We start from the raw sequence: 20366 nt of genomic DNA on the forward strand, positions 1-20366 counted from the left end.
CCTATTGAGCATGTTTGGGATGCTCTGGATCGTCGTATAAGACAGTGTGTTCCAGTTCCTGCCAATATCCAGCAACTTCGCACAGCCATTGAAGAGTAGTGGACCAACATTCCACAGGCCACAATCAACAACCTGATCAACTCTATGCGAAGGAGATGTGTTGCACTGCGTGAGGCAAATGGTGGTCACACCAGATACTGACTGGTTTTCGGACCCCCGAATTGGTTTTTTGTCTTATAATTGGAATTTTATATCTTATAAACTTTATATCACATTTGTCAATTAATTTTTCTCTATATTCCAAATTGTGAATTTTTGTATTACAATTAGGATTTTTTTTGTCTGAAAATCACTTTCTCACAATTGTGAATTTATATCTAATAATTGTGCCTTTTTTTCCCAATGCGACATTTTATCTCAATTGTAACTTTTTATCCCATATCTCCCAGTTCTGATTTTATATCTCATAATTTCTATTTTTTTCTTCTGAATGTGACTATATATCTCAGAATTGTGACTTGACATCTACCAATTGCAAATTTATGCCTCCCAGTTGTGACTTTGTCTCACATTTCAACTTTTTATTAGTTGGGATTTTTTTCTTTCAGTTGCAACTTCATAGCTCACAGTTACAACTTTTTATGTCATAAATGTGACTTTGTATCTTAAAATTGCAACTTCATAGCGCACAGTTATGACTATTCATATTTGGAACTATATATCACAAAATGCAACTTTCATACAATATCACAAAAAAACACCTTGATACCAACTGTTTAAAAGTAATCGCAAAAATGGATATAAAAAAGCTCTTGCAGCTTTTGTGTGTGGATGCAACTTGGTTTGATCTTGATTGTATTCAAAATACTTTTATGTGGGTAATTGTCCCACTATTATATCCAGTTAAATGGTAGAATCTATTTAATTTACTGCTTTTGTACATTTCATGAACGTGTTTAATACCATCACAGTCCTGCGACTGCAGAGAGTAATCAGTTATTCATCTCATTAATTGCTCAATTGCTTGGTTATGTAAATTGCACCACATCCACGTGACACCGCAACAGCAGAGTCTTGAATAATTCATTATTGTTTAATATTTCATTGTGTGTACTCAACATATGGTCTGTGAATATCTAAAATGGCTTAAATGCTAAACGCTGCTTGTTTCCTTTAAGGCAAATCATATTACTTGAGCAGATATATGAATTATCCATGCACACAGTAAATACTTAAGCTAAACCAAATATCTCTTCCACGCAACCAGTGAAATCTTTGTTTAGGATTGGTTTAGCACTGTGTACTGCCGTATGCTGAGTCACGTAATAATAATAATAATAATAAGTCTAGTGCTTACAGCATTTTTACTTTATTGCGCTCCGAATAGATACCTCCACACATCATGATGTAAATCAAGACCTTTTTGCTTCTTGAACATAAAGATTTGGGTCTTATTTCTTCTAGATTTACTGTTAGAAAGCATTGGGAATTAACAGCACTGGACAGGAGCATGATGTACGAGTTCTTTGTGCCGGGGCAACATAAAGAAAAAGAGCCTTATTACCTGGATTGCTTTCAAAACGAATGTACATTTCATCCCCGTTTCACCGGGGAGTCAGATATTACCCTCTGGGAAGAAAATAAAGGTCATTTTAGCTACGCTTGTAGCTCATTTTTCCTTTGAAACAGGGGTTTGATTAAAAGATATGTGTATTGAGGCTGATAGATTAATTGCTGGATATCTCCAGGGCATTGACGGATAAATAATGACAGTTCTATATCGAGCCGCACGCATTAAAGTTAATTACCACAGTTCTGGGGTGGGAGTTAGCATATTTTGCTCGCTAATTAAGCATACATTTAAATGAAACGATCTCCTCCCTTCTTCCGTTAATCACAGTGTTTTGTCATTCCTGCAGGAGCGATTGGATCAGGAACGGCGGATCCGACTCTTTCTTCAAATCCTTCGGCATCTAAGAGCTTCGGTTCCATGAGGAGCAGCCAACAAATTTGGCCACTAAACTCCTTGAAAGTTGCCCCAAGCAATAATAGGCATTTCATGACTCAAACAAGCAGTCCAATGGAAGCCAAAAGGGCCAGTTTGGAGATCATGACCATTCCTGTTTCCAGGAATAACCCTGAGAACGTCTCCGGGGAAGTGAAAGACTTGAACGAGGATGGTTACCCTATTCCCAACGGTCCTCCATTGCTGTTATCTGCAGAGGATGAAAAAGATGGCGAGGGAAGTGGAGGAACAGAGTTACCGTTCACCCTTGACAGCCAAGTTAATGGATCCGATGACCACAGCGTCCCGCTGGAGACTACTGTCAGATGGCAGCTTATGAGTCTCCAGATGACTCAACCTACTAGTGTGTCCAGTTCTTCTGATCCCAAGCACGAGAAACAGGTTGACACAGTTGAGGAAGCCAGGGGGGAAATCTTGTACGTCCATCGCCCCATTGAAAAACACAAGAACAATCCCTCGAATAAAGTCAACATGCCTTTCGTTAAACGGAAGCAAGACCTAGCGTTGACCATTGCACCGGAAACACACACTTCCAACACGCCTACCACACCAAGCCCTGTTGATCCCAACGAGGACAAGCTAGCAATTCAACCGCCAACCGTAGGGATCACTCCTTCCCAACCTAGAGAAGAAACCACTACCGAAGACATTTTGTGTACTCCGGATCCAGCCGTTTCCAGCACGTGGTTACCTGTGGTTCAAGAGGAGGTAGATACTCCACAACCACCGGTTCCTACCATAATAACAACGCAAGCTGGATCTACGGTTCAGCCTACTGGTCCAGATCTAAAGGACACTTCCCACCAGGCTGAGTTCAGGTCAGGTGGGTCAGAGTCATTTGTTTTGGCTCAGGGCTGGATAACATCTGAACCCGTTCCGACAGAGGAACCTTCATCCCAAACCACAGGAAGCCCAGAGGAAAACACAACTGTGGCTGGGATGGAAAACAGCCCCTCCAGAATTTCAGGTAAATCGCTCTTTGGTTGTGTTCTGTTGATAAGAGAATTTAAAGGCCTGGTTATAACATGAAAAATACGTAATGCTTTGAGAAAGCTTACTTGAGTTTGTTTATTTGTTTGATCTTTTACTCCATTTAATTATTTTATACATTTTTCAGTCTTTTATTCCTGTCTTTCATCATTTATTCTTTTATTTTCTTCTATTTTTTTCTTTCCTTCTTTACCCCTTCTTTCTTTCTTTAATTTTCCATTCTTTCTTACTACTATTCTTTACTTTCCACTTTGTCTTTTGTTTGCTCTTTCTTTTATGTTTTCATGCTTTTGTTCTTTTTCTTCACTTCTTTATTTTTATTATTTCTTTTCTTTTTCAGTTATGTCTTTATGTTCTTTCTTTGGCACTGTATTTCTTTCTTTTGGTATTTCTTGCTTGCATTTGTTATTTCCCTACCATTCTTTCCTTTGTTCTTTCTTTCCTCCTTGATTTCTTTTTGTTACTTTTTTTGTTTTCTTTCTTTCTTTCTTTCTTTCTTTTCTTTTCTTTAATTAGTTTGTTCCATTTAATTTCTTTTTGTTATTTTCTTCCATTCTTTTTTTTCTCTTTCTTAATCTCATTATTTTCCTCAATTTATTTTTATTTTTGCTCATTCTTTTGTTATTTTTCCTTCATTTTTCTTTTCATGTTTGTTTTTCATTCTTTTCTTTTTGTGTCTTTCTTTTGCAAATTATTTTATTTATTTCATTTTATTTCATTCTTTACTTTGCGATTTCTTTGTTTTGCTAATTCTGTCGTTTTATCATTTTTGTTCTTTTTCTTCTATTCTTTCTTTTGTTCTCCTAATGTCTTTCATTCTTTATTTCTTTTTGTTAATTTCTTTCCGCTTTCGATAATGTATTTCCCTTCTTTTTTTCATTCATGTTATTTTATTCTTCTTACTCTTTTGGTCTTTTCGTCTCAATTTTGTTTTTTTTCCTTCATTCTTCCTTTTTTTCCACTCTATATTTCTGTATTTTGTTCTTTCTTTCTTTGCGTGGTAAACAAACAGAGTGCAAAGAAGTGAATTGCTGCAGACTCAGAGTAATTAGAGGGTTAGGGCCAGTGCAATTAGGGAGTCTCGCTAAGGCAGAGATCTTAGTCTAAAACAAACCGATGTTGACAGAAGCCAGTAGATGTGTTCAGTAATTGACTCCAGTCTCGCTCTAGTCTATATGCATGTTTAAAATGGTGCCGTATACATAAGCTCAACCTCCTCTTGTTCAAATCGATTTCTTTGGGTAGGAGTTTCTTAGGGTGCAAGACCCCAGAAATGCACTTCGTCAAACAAAGTAATGATCTTGAAAGCAGCTCTAGTAGGCCTCTGGCATGGAATAAATGTAAATAAATGGCAACTTAAAGTATACAAAACACAAAAGAATTAATCATTTAACCTGGACCATACAGCTTCTCCCAAACGAGACATTTTGCAGCTTTTGACTCATGTTTCTGCAGCAGTAACTAGAACAAAAGGTTTTTCGAGGTCGGATTTTGTCAGTCTGTTAAATGAATCATTGTTGCAGAGCTTTGACTGTTTAAAAAAACTATGAAGAACTTTGAAATGCACAGAAAAGCCAGGACAAAACTGCTGCTAAACAACTGTTTTCAACTGAAAATGCAGCTCAGAAAGAAACACGCATTTGAGCAGATTTTTGCCAGAGAATTTCCTTCCAAAACCCTGTTGCTTTTGAGCACAAAGAGCAGCGAGCCCTGTTTGTCCTCCTTTTCCTGCAGCGCAGGTGGAAGTTCATAAGCCTTTTTAATCAATGATCTGCCGGTGGAGAGGCTGCTGTTCTCTGCCTCTCCCCCGAGGCCTTTTAGGCATCAGAGAAGTGGTTTTTGAAAAATAGCCGCCGTCACGGTAGTCATAACATCAGCACCAGACCGGCTTGCCCTTAATTAGAGAAGCACATCGCTCTGCGATAAGACGAGGAGGTGCTGTGTCTTACGCGACTTTGCTGTTCCATCACTCTCTCTGACATGCCTTGGAGCTGTTTGCACATGGAAACAGACATGTTCATCGCTCTTTGTAGGACAGACAGGTGCAGTGTACTCATTCACACACACATACTACATACAGTTTTACACACCCACCCAATTTTTTAGAGGGTTAATAATAATAAGTAATACATTTTACTGTGAATTTTTGTTTATTTAATTTTATGTTTTATTTCATTTGATTTTGCTGAAATTTAAATATATTCATTTTGCTGAAATTGTAATATTTAATTTAATTTTAGTGAAGCATGAAGGCACATGGAAGCATGTTCATCTGTCTTTACACAGTGCACTTGACACACTATATGCGCACTTACAGGCCCACACTATTTTTATTGTGCAGGTGATTTTTTTTTTTTTTTTTTCATTTTTTTTTTTTTTTTAGTTTTCTGAAATGGTAATATTTAATTTAATTTTAATAAAGCATGATGCACATGTAAACAGACAGACAGTCTTGAACTTGTGCATTTTACAAAATCTCTCTCACACACACACACACACACACACACACACTACATACACTCTTACAGACCCACACTATTTTGTATTGAGCAGGTTAATAACATTAATAAATAATTATTTTATGATTTTGTTGTTTTATTTTATTTTATTTTTTCCTGTGGGTTTTTATTTTTTATTATTTTTTAATTTTATATTATATTTAGTTTTGTTACTATATGCACTCTTACAGACCCACACTATTTTATTGTGGGGGTTAATAAATTAATTTTGTAGTGTAATTAATTTTACTGTGATTTTCATTCAATTTAATTATTTTATTTTTATTATTAGATTTTAATTTATTTTTGTTAAATTTTATTTTCTTTCTTTTTTGTTTTGTTTTGTTTAATTTATTTAGTTTTTCAATTTTGCTAAAATGTTAATATTTAATTACATTTTTTTTGCTGAAATGTTAATATTTAATTTAATTTTAATACAGCATGATGCACATATAAACAGACATGTTCACATTATATTTTTTTATTTTGATATGCATTATTGAATTGTATTTTAAATAATATTTTAACTTTTTATTTTACAGATAATTTATTATTTCATTTCAATAATGTTTTTTATTTAACATATATTAAATATTTAAAATATTGTACAATTATTTAAAAATAAAAAGTGTTTAAAATATTATCTAAATTTACATCGTTTTGAGACTTCTCATTTATTATGTTTCACATATACTGCATACTTAATTATTTTTTTAATGTACTTCATTTATAGCTGGCTGTTACCCTGTGCTGTTGCTTTTGAAACTGTGAGCAAGACTTACATTCTGCTCACTGCCAGACTCTAAATTAAAAAGCCCAATCTGGGGTTCGGATGGACAATAGAAAGCCTGTGAGTTATTATCCTCCGGATCCTTGAGATGAATCAACCTGCCTACAAGGTAATACACAATGAATATATGATCCGTGTAGTAAATTCAGCTAGAAAGATGTCTAAAAACATCATCTGTACTAACTCACATTGACCAGAAGAACTGGAGAAAAGTCCCAACCTACAGTTTTTTTCCTCATTTAATATTCTGTTTTCAGAATACATTATTTTCCCATAATGTATTGCAATGCATGTATGAATCTGGCTTTAATAACTTGTGAGTTACTCACACCAGCTGTGAAAGCAAGTTCAGGGGAGATAATGATCACATCAGAGGTGAGGAAGCTAGCATGACTGCTTCCAATGTACCTTTCCGTCTCCATGGAAGCTATGCGTGCTGCATTCAGGCTTTGATCATGTGAGCGCCAAGCGCTACTACTGTTTGTAGACAAGCTAACAGTTGTACTTGCAGCTAACTGAGCTGCCAGGCTCTCTCCAGGCAAACATCACCCCCTCCTTTAGATGGTTTATTTACTGTCTCACCACCCACACAATCCACTGGGTGGTCTTATGTATCAGGAACCACAATGTTTGTTATGTGTGTGCACTAAAGCAACTGTAAACATCAAAATGTCAGCTCTTAGAGCGGGAGGGTTTTGATATTCTTTTTTAAAACACTAATTTAAGGACATGGAATAAAATGTTTCTGTGATCAGTTTATAGTTTTTTTTTGTGCATTTTTCGTGTTTATAAGACAGATAGATAGACAAAGAAAACAGACAAAAAGATTGACAGAATAACAGGCAGAACAACAGATTGATAAACAGAATGATAGAATAGACAGACAGAATGATAGAACAATAGTCAGAATGACAGACAGATAGACAGAATGACAGACAGATATAGACAGACAGAGTAACAGATAGACAGAACAACAGACCATCGGATAGAAAAAATAGATATATATGTAGACAGAACGACAGGTGGGTAGACAAGCAGACAGATAAACATATACTTAGACAGAATGACAGACAGATAGGAAAACAGACAGATAGAAGGACAAATATGTAGATGGAATGACAGAATGACAGAGAGATAAAAGATATACATGTATGTAGACAGACAGACAAAATGAAAACCACATATACAAACAGATAGATAGACAACTACAGACAGATAGACAGAACAACAGAGATAGAGAGAAAAACAGACAGATAGATGAACAAATACGTAGATAGACAGAATGATTGATGAAACAATAGACGAACTGCAACAGACAGATAGTTAGGCATAACGACAGACAGACTGACAGATAGAACAGCAGACAGATAGTTAGATAGTTAGATAGAATGACAGACTGACAGATAGAACAACAAACAGGTAGTTAGACAAAACGACAGACTGACAGATAAAACAACAGACAGTTAGACAAAACGACAGACTGACAGATAGATAGAACAACAGACAGAACAACGGACAGAATGACAGATAGACAGAACAACAGACAGATAGTTAGAGTGACAGACTAACAGAGAGGCAGAACAACAGACAGTTAGACAGAATGACAGACAGTTAGACAGAACGACAGACTGACAGATAAAACAACAGACAAGTAGTTAGACAGAACGACAGACTGACAGAACAACAGACAGGTAGTTAGACAAAACGACAGACTGACAAATAGATAGAACGACAGACAGAATGACAGACAGAACAACGGACAGAATGACAGATAGACAGAACAACAGACAGTTAGACAGAGCGACAGACTAACAGATAGACAGAACAACAGACAGATAGACAGAATGACAGAACAACAGACAAATAGTTAGACAGAACAACAGACTGACAGATAAACAGAACAACAGACAGTAGAGCGATAGACTGACAGACAGATAGACAGACAGAACGACAGACAGAATGACAGACTGACAGATTAAACAACAGAGTTAGAATGACAGATAGACAGAACAACTGGGAGATAGAGCGACAGACTAACAGGTAGACAGAACAACAGACAGTTAGACAGAGCGACAGACAGACTGACAGACAGAAAAACAGAGAATGACAGATAGACAGAACAACAGACAGATAGTTAGAAGGACGGACAGACAGAACAACAGACTATGGTACAGACTAGGCAAGACAGGGAAAAAAAGCTCTAAATGTGCACTACCACTACACCATGGCTCTGACAGCTTTCTTGCTTTATTAGTGGTGATTTTTAAATTGGGCATGTTAGAAACCACCTAGCGATGCCCTAGAAATGATATGCTAGCAACCACTTACTTACTAGTTTAAAACTTGTTTACACATGCTGCATTGTGTATTCATTTTAATTTTAGCTAAAAGTTTAATAATTTTGTTGTGTGTTTTTGTTATCTTTATTAGCTTTTTATAGGCATATATATTTTTATTCATTTTTATTTTAGTTTTAGTTGTTTCAATACAAGTTAAACTAAATAAAAAATAAGAAAAGTTTCCTTTGCAACTAGCTGGAAAAAACCTTTTCCAAAAGAACCTTTTTTTGGTTTCTATTTTTAGTTTTAGTTAACCAAATAAACCCTGATATTAAACCCCTCTTTTGGTCATAAGCTGTTTTGTAAACTCATACTCCTCTTACTTCCAACATTCCATGCTCAGCATTTTTCATAAACGCAGTGCGAGTTCTGCCAGGTCGGAAATTGAACTGAAAGTCTGATGTTCCTGATATCCAACGGCCTCATTGTCAGCACCGTGGAGCGTGCGCTGCTGACCTGGATTGAGTCCGGAACACGGTGATGAAGTATCCTCTTCTATCTGATTATACGTGCTGTTTCAGGTTCCCTGCCGACTGGGCTGTATCTTGCTGGAGCTGAATAGACCAGACAGCTCCGACTCTCTCCACACCCCACTGAGATGCTTATTTTAGCAACATGGCATTTTATTCTCCCCTATCTCTTTGAGAGAGAATGTGTCCCAGCATTTAATGCGCTTTATAATGTCTGTGCACGTAGACAAGACGCCATCTCAGCATATGGACACACTGCTATATTTTGTGAGTAACAGGTGCATTTCAATTGTGTGAAGCATTGTTTAAATTTTTTTTGTGTGGTCAAATTTACAATCAGTGCGAAAAATTTCCCCAGGCAGTTAACCAACAAAAATATGATATGTTTGAAAGTGACAGTGTGCTATCTGTGCTGCACACATTTACAATATTGACAATAGACAATGGACCTTTTTCGCCTACAAGACTTTGCTAATTAAGTATTTTGATGGCAACATCGTTAAATTTTAGTCAATATTTTGTCATGTCAATAGGAAATCGGAAATTTAAAGTTGGTCAGACAGAAAGCTGCTTGGTTTGAAAGTGACTTCTGTGTGAGTGGTGCTTCATACATCACTACGCTATTGACAATAAACTAGGGCTGCCACTAACGACTATTTTTATTTTGATTAATCTATCGACTAATTTATCAATTAATCTAAACGATTAATTTCCCACCAAAAAAATCAATTTTACTTAAGAATATTTTATTAAACTATATTTCATTAAACCAAATGAAATCCAAAAGTAAAAAAGTAAAGTGCAACATAAAGTGCAAGAAGCAAGTGTCCATCTCATAGTCCAAATCACTGAAATCAAAGTTCAGTATTATAGTGTAAGAATGACAACATATCCACGTGTTCTAGTCTACTACTAATAAAATTATAATTAAAAAACACTTTTTAAAGGAGTATTTACCAGCAATATTATTTACCCGAATTTATTTAGGAGAAAAATGTAAATGTGCAGTATTTCTGAAATTTTTTTTTTTTTTTTTTTATAAAATCAATTAATTGGAGATACTTTTGATTATTAAAATTTAATGGAACCATTAAAATGGAATCCAGAAAATAACGGAAAACTGAATTTGGTAAAAATAAAAATAAAACTCAATTAATTAGACAGGCTTTTTGATTAATACAATTTAATTTAACCATTAAAACGGAGTATAGAAAAATGAAAATGGAAAAAAACTGAATTTGGAAATAAAATGGATTTTATAGTGCCCTATAATTTATTTTTTATTTTTTGTGGTAATAAAAATATGTAAGTGAACAATAGCCTTTAAAATAACTTAAAGGGGTCATATGATGTTGGAACTGCATCGCATTATATAATTATTTAATTAAATCGTAGCGTTTGTGAATTCGCAATTATGCTTAATTATTTTAATAATTAGTTTAATATATCATGCAGTCTTGGAAAACAGACTAAAAATGTGTTTTATACATTATCGTCCGTGAAATGCGCCACTTCCGGTATTTTGCTGGTTAGTCGACGCGAGCAAAATGAAGTTGAGGATTTTTAAAAATCGAATAGTCGAATAAAATCGACGAATCGCGACAGCCCTACAATAAACAATGGACCGTTTTCGCCTGCATAATTTCGACAAAAGTTCCAACACTTTAAGTTTTTATCATTTGATGACAATATAACTTATATTTAGTCACTATTTATAATGGTATATTCATTCGTTTTAATTTTACTCTGACCAAAATTGCATTTTGTCATTTTCATCAACAGTATTTTTAAAATACTGATTGTCATCGTCTTCGTTATCATTGACAAAATAGAAAAATGTAATTGATTTGAGTGTTAATTTGGTTGTCACTCCTATAAACAGTGTTGGGGTAGTGCATTACAAGTAACGCGAGTTATGTAATCAGATTACTTTTTTCAAGTAACTAGTAAAGTATTTCCTTACTTTTTCATTTACAAGAAAATATCTGAGTTTTTTCAAATAAGTAACACCAGTTACATTTTTCTCATGCATTGACTGACAGCTCTCCTGTCCCCGTGTTGAGAGAAATCGGGAGTAAGTGCAGAGGAGTTGCTCTGGGTAAACATGATGGCATGATGCTTACTGTAGTTCAAGACTAAATGTGAACATGCGTTTACTCATCTCACTTGCACAAAACAGATTCAGTATTCCTCAAAATTAATAAAAACAGTGAAATGCAAGCTCAGAATATTCTGCAAATCTCCAATAGCTAAATGTTAAATAACACAAATGTCCTTTATGTATTTAATCACATTTTATTTACCAATTTCTTTGCTGCTGACCTTTGATGATCCAATTCAACTGAACTCAGTATGTACAGAATCACTCAGAAGAGGAGTGACTCCATATTCAGTAGAGGATCTCTTCATGCCACTTCAAGCTTGCAGATGCATTTTGTGCATAAACAACAGCAGCATTATTAGAAGACTCTTCAGATACAACCTCAGCGACATCAAATTATGTTCAGCAGGGCACATCAGCTGAGACAAGCAGGAGATGGAATGGGAAAATGAAAGAAGAGGAGAAGCGGCGGGAACAATAAGGACCGTTGATGTGCCTAGCAGCCTGAAGCCTACAGCATGGAGAAGCTTCAACCATTAACTGTGTGTCATACTCTCCAGGCACTAACAATAGCACAGACACTCTTCTTTTTCTCTCTCTTGCTCTCTTCCCCTTGTTTCTTCCATATTATATATTCATAGGGAGAATATGAAATATGGGCTCTTGTCCCTCACACCAAACTCTTGAATATTGTAGTTTTGTTTTGGCATCAAACCTATTAATAGGCATGTTTAATGTGCGATTCTCAGTTATTTATGCAAATCTTAGGATGTGTGTGACACCGACAGGCTGTAATCTTTTCATTGTGCTGAGGTACGTCAAGACGGGGATATTATTGGAACGCCGGGTTGTTCAATGTCAGGATTATTTTAGGATTTTCGTTGCTAGGATGAAGTTTAGTGCCTTTCCAGCTGAAATCTGACCTGAAATTGTAGGTTTTAAGTATTTGAGGATTATGTGCCCGTAAGCGCTTTGAATTGTCTCTTTTTCGTTTCTTGACTTCTTAGATCTAAAAAAAGATTTTTGAAACCGTTTGCAGGTAAGAAAAAAAAAACTAGTATTTTGACGTAGTGTCAACTCTTATTTCTATGATTCATTTGTGTTTTCAGACGCCATAATCCCTGGGTGTAGGATTTTTAGCTGTTTTGAGCTATAGTGATTTTGTGCTGTGAGATTTTTTGGCTCAGTGATGTCAAATGTTGGCACATCAGATTTGTTTTTAACGTTTCTACCTGAAATGTGTTGTAGTTTAACAAGGGAAAGATCTGGTGTCATAAGAGTGCTGCCAAGTGACAAACTAAAAGTAGCAACACAACTAATTTAACTACAGTTTTCATTAAAGGGACTCTAGTTCAGCCGTTTAAAAACGGTGTCACTTTTCCACTAATGACCACTAATGATTCATTCCAGTGAATTGCTTCAGTTGGTTTGTGTAAATTTTGTGCCTGAAAAGTATGACTCTGATTAAATTATAAATTATATTATATGATATCATTTATCCTTTATTATCATATATTGTTTAAATATATAACAGTACATTTGCACATATTGTGTGTCATATTTTAATATTATATATTTAAATAATACATTATATAATTTAAATATTCCATATTTAAGTGATATAAAATATTTTATGCATTTAAAATATATTGGGACTTAAGTAGCTTCAGGCAATTTATAGTTCAGCTTGCAGCTAAAAAGAATAACTCAACTGTGGATTAAATAACTTTAAATTATGAGAAGCTTGTAGCTTGGCATGCTTAAAGGGGTCATATGATGCTTTTTTAAAGATCATTATTTTGTGTATTTGGTGTAACAGAATATGTTGACATGCTTTAATGTTCAAAAAACACATTATTTTTCAAATACTGTCCAAAAAATTAACATTTGCTGAAAATGTACTCAACCTCAGGCCATCCAAGATGTAGATGAGTTTGTTTGTTTCTTCATCAGAACAGATTTGTGGAAATTTAGCCTTACATCACTTGCTTACCAATGGATCCTCTGCAGTGAATGGGTGCCGTCAGAATGAGAGTCCAAACAGCTGATAAAAACATCACAATAATCTAGAAGTAATTGACACAACTCCAGTCCATCAGTTAATGTCTTGTGAAGCAAAAAGCTGTGTGTTTGTAAGAAACAAATACATCAAGACATTTTAACTTGTTGAATTGTTTTCGGCTAAAATACGAGTTCTCTGTCCATAATATTGTTTTCTCCAGTAAAAATGCTGCATTATCTGAATCAGGAGAGAAATATGCACAGATCAAGCATTGTTTACAAGCAAAAGAAACAGTCTAAAATAGTTCTAAACAAATATGTTGGTGGATGTTGGAGGACAACACGGGATGAACTTTTTTCACTGGAGGAAGCGCTACTATGGATTATGGATTCATATTTTGGCCAGAAGCAAAGGTTTAAAGTTAAAAACATCTTGATGGATTTGTTTATTACAAACATGCAGCTTTTCTTTTCACATGATGTTAATTGCTAGACTGGAGTCATGTGGATTATTGTGATGTTTTTATCAGCTGTTTGGACTCTCATTCTGACGGCACTGCAGAGGATCCATTGGTGAGCAAGTGATGTAATGCTAAATTTAGACATCTGTTCCTATATAATCTGTACTCATCAACATCTTGGATGATCAGAGGTACATTTTAAGCAAATTTTCATTTTTTAGTGAACTTTTCCTTTACGTTTCCAATCAATGATCTTGTTATTGGTTATTAGAAGCATTAAACAGAACTGAATCTTTATTACAGTCTCCTTGATTTGATTAAGATTCAAAAGCATCGTTTGATGGTTCAACCTTCCAACCTTTTGGCGAATAATTGAACTTGCTAACTAATTATGCCACAGCAGAAGTGGACAAATGTTTGAATTTGATCCCCTAAACCCAGTTTTGCGAATTCCTACAAACTCTCTCTGCTTTTCTCCAGCAAATGCTGAGTGCTATCAGAATTTGTTCCACTGCAGCGCAAGTTACGTCATCCCACCGGTGGTAAACGGCAACTCCAGCCTTCCTCAGCTTCATTCTTCCAGCAGCATTAAATCACTGCTTGCTCTGTGGCAGTAGATTGCTGTGGTCCACAGGGATGCAGAGTTATCTGTGTTGTGGTAGAAATAGGCCTCGGCTTCCCAAGGTGCACACTCAGCTTACCTCCACAGTAATTGCAACCTCACATTCAGTGAATGATGAGCACTGTTTGACCTCCAAGGCTCAGATGCTGGTGTCATGTATAAACTTCATTGCAAGAACCATGATAAACTCATTTAGAGATGTGAAAATCTGTAATTCGCCTCAGAATGCTGTGCGTTTGTGCCTTTTCTCGTAATTGCAGAGTGTTTGTTTGTATTGTGACTAATTGTAGCGTTTAATTTACTTAATGATGCACCACCCACAGCGGTTTTATTTACAGCAATAGTTACTGTAGAGCAATGCGGTGAAACTGGGACAGCTTGAATGCAGAAAATCTGGTATAATGTTGATTTCTAAATGTTGGTTGATTTATGTGTAATCGAGTGTAGTTTCCAAACTCTGTATTCTGTATGAATATTTCAAGCTTCAACCGTGATAACAGGAAGGACATGGACCACTTACAAAAACATCAAAAAAAAAATTTATAGAAACATTTGTAATGTTCCAGAAATGGAAGTCCCACCTTTCCGTTAAAAGAGCCAAATGCGTTTCTCAGAAAGTTTGTTTGCATGTAGGCCTACATTAACTGGACGCATGTATTTAGCATGATTTCATCATTTTAGTGCTGATTTGAAATATACTATCGAAACATAATCCTGAAAAACTTTTCTGGGGAATTCAGTCTTCCGACTGTACATAGAAAACAGGTAGGCCATTAAGATTTTATTTATTAGCTAAATGTAAATATGTAAATGAGCAGAACGGGAAAGATTGTGAAAGTTAGCTTTAGCATGTTAAGCTACTTATTAGTAGCCTATTACGACACAGTGAAACTTAAAGAAATTAAAATTCGGTCATCATTTACTCATTCTCAAGTTCTCATTTCTTCTATTGAACACAAAGAAGTAAGAAGATATTTTCTGGTCTCCATTGACTTCCATAGTAATTTTTGCACCATACTGTGGAAGCCAATGGGGACCAACTGATAAATAATGGCAGAATTTTTGGGTGAAGTATCCCTTTAAATAGTGTGTAAATAAAGGGGAAAGGGAATCTGATCCACTTATTGAAAATAAATAAGAGAAATCTGTAGGAATATAGTAGTGCATTTAAATGGTTACAAAAGATTGTATTTACAAGTTGAACGCCACCACAATGTCAAAATTACGAGTGGGAAACTTTTCTTTTAGCCACAAGTTTCAGTGAGAATTGCGAACACAATGGATGCAATGTCTGTTTTGACGATAAATTTGTTGAAATTAATCATTTTTTTCCCCATTTTCAGTAAAACTGTCTGTTACATGTCTAAAATATGATAGTATTGTACAATTATGATGTATATAATATATTTAATAATTCAGTTTACATCTCCTCTTTAGTTAAATATAGAGTTAAAAAAAAAATCGTAGTGTTTTTTTAGAAAAGGAAAATAACCATCTCGCTTCAACCTAATTGATTTTAACGTACCCGACATCATAATTACAACTTTCCGACTCGTAAATATAAACTTCCCAGAAGGACTTTCAGTTAAAAGAGCAAGCTGTCTTTCTGAGAGTTTGCTTGCTCTAGAATGTGCATGCGCATTAACTGTAAAGTTGCAAGCAGTAAACTGTAAAAAAAAAGCTTAAAAAATAACATTATTTAAGCTAAAAAGCCACATTGCTACATCCCTACATTGAAAATGTTTTGAGGCATTTTCAAGATGGCCACAGAGTGACCGACTTACCATAAAAGGCCAGACCACAGTTTGCCTTTACAAACTATTGTGAAAGTTCAGGGGGTGTTAACAGAATATCACCCTGCAGCAGCAGTGGGCACGAGGTTCAGTAGTAGATTCAGTAGTAGTATTGCTTACGTTCTTGCAACACTTTCTTCCTTCAAGAGATTTATTTGTGCAGGCCAGCCACTATAATTTGTATCTATTGTTTTCAAGTGTGAAGATCTCAGAGGGTTTGATTGGATCTTACTACAATGAAGTCTTCAAGCATTTCTCCCTGAACAAGGGCCTCGGCGTAGCATCATAAACAGCTTGTTTATGAGAGAAGGGAGACTGTACACTTAAGAGTTGAGGCGGTGAAGCACTGTATTAGTATTTTATTTTCCTAGAGACTGTCCCTCATGGCCACGGACTGTGTTTTTGAGAGATAGCGTCTGCAGGGTGCGAACTACGGGGGAGCTAGGGGGAGCTCGGCTCCCCTTAATAAAACATGGGCTCCCCTGAAAACGTGATTTGTGAAATTTTGGGGGGTCTCAAAAAATATTGACAATGTGTTATTTTGACATGCAATTTCAGTTTTGTGTAATGTGATCATCGTGGATTATTATGTGTAAAATTGCAAAAATATCATTCATTCATGCATGACGGCGATTTAAACCTAATTCACTTCAATAAAGATAACTATACATGCTATTCTTGTCATGAGCATCAAGGTGTGGGGGCGCTGCGGTGCAAATTCCACTCATGTTTAGTACGTTAACACAAAGATTCGTAGAAAAAATAAAAACGCTCAATTCTGTGTTAAGGTAAGGCATGTTATTCGCAATTAAGTGTTGTGGCTGGGTTGTTATAGGTCTGCGTGACTCTCGATGTCTTAGGCCTAATTGAACGGAGGAATTATGGTATTCTTCTGTAGCCAGACAACGACTAACTTTAACCGTTGTTCATGTGAACTCAAAGACAGCCCGATGCTTTGTTTATAGACTATTTGTGGGTAGCTATTTGTTGTTTCACCTATCAATTCGTGTCGATAAAGTATAATAGGGTAAATCCTGCATAGTGATTTATTCTATATAGTGCTTGCATAAAGCAAGTAGTGCATACACTTGTAGCTGTTATGTATCTTTGTAAGTCATTGTAAGCCCTCTTTTGAGGCATGCGCAAGCGCACGAACCCCCCACCCCGTTATAAAAAAAACAAAAAACAAGTGGGCTCCCCCAAAGTCCACGGTATAGTTCGAACACTGAGTGTCTGAATAAAAAAAGATCACATTTGAATGGTTCGGCATCTGCTTTGGAGGTCAGTCGCTCCTCTTGCTGTTAAATCTTGCAATTTTTACTAGCAGACTTGTTTTTGTTTCTGTTTGGTTCAGTACATAGTGTGTTTGTGGGTTAGCGTTTGTCGCTCAAACGAGTGACTCATGAGTTAGACGCTCATTTGAGAGTCTTTTTGATTGATTCCTCAAAAAAGTTGTGCAGATCAGTTGCTGTTTGGTAGAAGTTGCGATATAGGCACTTGATGTATCGAAGCTCTTTTGTAATCAAGTGTTTATCATGACAAATTACTATTATCCACTTATATTGTTTGTAGTGTTGATCGTCTGTGCAATCATTTCCATCTCAAGATGAGCTCTGTTCAGGGTCCACTGAGACCGCAAACAGTGCGTGGACCTAAGTGAGAAAGTCATGGAGAAATAGAAAGAGACGGAATTGGGGAAGAAGGAACTATTTTAAGCTTGCTGTGTAATTAATCATAAGCCAATGGCACGAAACAGAAAAGGCTTTTAACTGCTATTGCTTTCATCCCTGTTCCATTGTTTTCTTTGTTGTGGTTGTTTATCCTCCCTCCTACTCATTCACCACTCGTAAAAAGTCACTTCATGCGTCTTGATTGATCAGATCACTACACTGAAAGAAAAATTGGTGTAGAAACAATTTTCACTCAGAAATTGCTAGTAAATTTCACAAGTAATTACAAAGAAACAGCAAGTAACATTAAATTAAATATGACATTTTGAAGTAGAAATACTGAAATAGTATTTTATTGAAAACATACTCCAGTAATTTTATTTACACTTTTACATGCATCTGTTTAAACTTGCAAAATCGATTTATTATTATTAGTAGTAGTAGTAGTATTTTCTTTTTTTAATTATACATTTATTTTCACCTTTGTCACATTTTACTGTTTTTATTTTCATTATTTTTAAGTTAATAAGAATTTTATTTTAATTAATGTATTTATAATTGTATTGTCACTTTATCATTTTACTGTTTTAATAACATTCCAAATTTTATTTTATTTTCATTTAGCCACTTTTGTGCTATTTTTTATTAAATTTAAATTAATTTTTAATTTAACTAATTCTTTTTTATTTTTGTCACAGTATTTAATTATTGTTTTCATTATTTTCTCTTTATTGACAGAAACAGTTGTATTACTGTTAAACAGTTTAATTATTATTATCATCATTATTATTATATTTAATCATCATTCAATCTATATTTTTTTTACTATTTTATTAAAAATGTATTGTTTGTTATTTTAATTATTTCTTTATTTTGTTTCTGTTTTTAATTATTGTTTTTATCATTTTCATTGTCACTTTTTATTAACAGAAACAGTGATTTTAATTATTATTATTATTATCATCATCAATTTATTTATTATTTGAATATTTGACACTTTTTTAAACTATTTTTATTTATTTATTTTTTTTATTCTTTTTTTCATGGTTTTTAACTATTGTTTTTTATCATTCTCATTGCCACTTTTTATTGACAGAAATATCACAGGGATGAAAGCGAGCGGGAATGGGAACAGAAAACAGCGATAGAGGTTCGATACGGTATATCTTAATGTGCCTTGATCAATCATATAACTATCTGATTGGGTGTGCACATTCCATTTACACTTGGAAAATGGATCTAGATCCAATCTGCTAATCCGCAAATCTTTCCCGTAAATGTTCTTCTTGTCCTATTTTGACTTAGTATTTGAGTGTCTAGGTTACTCTGTCCACGATTGCTTGCTGACTTGTGCATTGCAAAACTCCTACATTTTCCATGCTAGCGTAATACAGTTTGGGATGAGTAAAGCTTACACATGTGGCCTGAATAACCAGATGCATTCACGCCTTAAACCACCTACTGAGGTATTTCCACATTATCCACAGTTTAGGGAAGCGATCTCCATCGGGACTAGCGATCTGTGCAGGAAATGGCCTATGTCGTGACTAATTGTTTGGGACCTGAATGTCTTTTTCCCCTGCACCGTTCCCAGCTTAGCGACAAGAGCTCTCCATCCTTTCAGAGAACGATCCGTTTGACGGGATTTGGGATGAAAAAGCTCTCGAGTGGGCGCTGAAGAGTTCATTTCATCACGATGATGACGAGGAGTCCTTGAACTCTGTCGCTCTCGTGGAGTTGTGTGCAAGAGGAGTCTCCAGTCCGGGCGGCATTCATTAAAATTGGTCAATGCGGATCTTTATGTCATCGTGCCCCGTGTGGAGAATTCACAATAGCCCAGCTGCCTCTCGGTGAGCCGTGCCGGCTTGGAGAGCTCATGAGAGAGCGGGGGAATGTTTATCCACTCTTTCTCGCTATGAAGCAGCAGTCACTCATGTGTCATATACTTGTCAATCTCAGCCATCCAGCTGGGGGTTTCTGCTGTCTGTTGTCTTTGGACTAAAAGAACAATTGACTGCAAAACGGGAAATATTCACTGTGGGTCCGACTTTCAAAGTTTGTCCTTCATGGAGTTCTTTGTCTGTCGTTTTTGTGTATATGTGGATTTGATGTAGTTTTGGTTTCATTTTTGTCACTTAGCAATGTGGGCGAGGCCTTGAGCCAGTTTCAAAAATTAATAATTTATGTATAAAACGGAATGGGTTTGATACGTTTTGATGTCTGCTGTCAAGACCAGCACTTGTTGTGTTTTGAAATCTGGTTTGCTAGTGTCAATCAAACCAAGCTTCTTATTTTATATTATTTTTCACATTTTCCCCCGGTTTCACAGACAAGGCTTAAGCCTAAAATACATGTCTAGGCTGTTTTAACTGAAAGAAACGTGCACTGACATATTTTAAATATGTAAGTGTCATTGATTTGTCTCAAGATGCACTCCAGTAATGTTTTTTTTCTAAGGCATGTTTATAAAAGCTATTTAAATGTATTTTAATTGAACTTAATCCTGGCTAATCTAAGCCCTGTCTGTGAAACCAGGCCGTAATATATGAATATCATAATAATTTATATTAATATATATATATTCTGAACATTATATACTGTATAT

At 35.3% G+C, this 20366-nt stretch overlaps 1 protein-coding gene across 1 annotated transcript in view; it reads left to right on the forward strand.

Moving 5' to 3' along the window:
- The window catches only part of LOC107719650 (neurocan core protein-like), a 140018-nt gene that overhangs the window by 65278 nt on the left and 54374 nt on the right, over positions 1 to 20366 (forward strand). Inside the window, exon 7 of the mRNA XM_016527136.1 lies at positions 1920 to 2993. Coding sequence (XP_016382622.1) covers positions 1920 to 2993 — 1074 coding nt within the window. The remainder of the gene's footprint in view (positions 1 to 1919; positions 2994 to 20366) is intronic.

This window comes from Sinocyclocheilus rhinocerous, unplaced genomic scaffold, assembly GCF_001515625.1.
Source record: "Sinocyclocheilus rhinocerous isolate Xijiao unplaced genomic scaffold, SAMN03320098_v1.1 scaffold1294, whole genome shotgun sequence".
NCBI lineage: Eukaryota > Metazoa > Chordata > Actinopteri > Cypriniformes > Cyprinidae > Sinocyclocheilus > Sinocyclocheilus rhinocerous.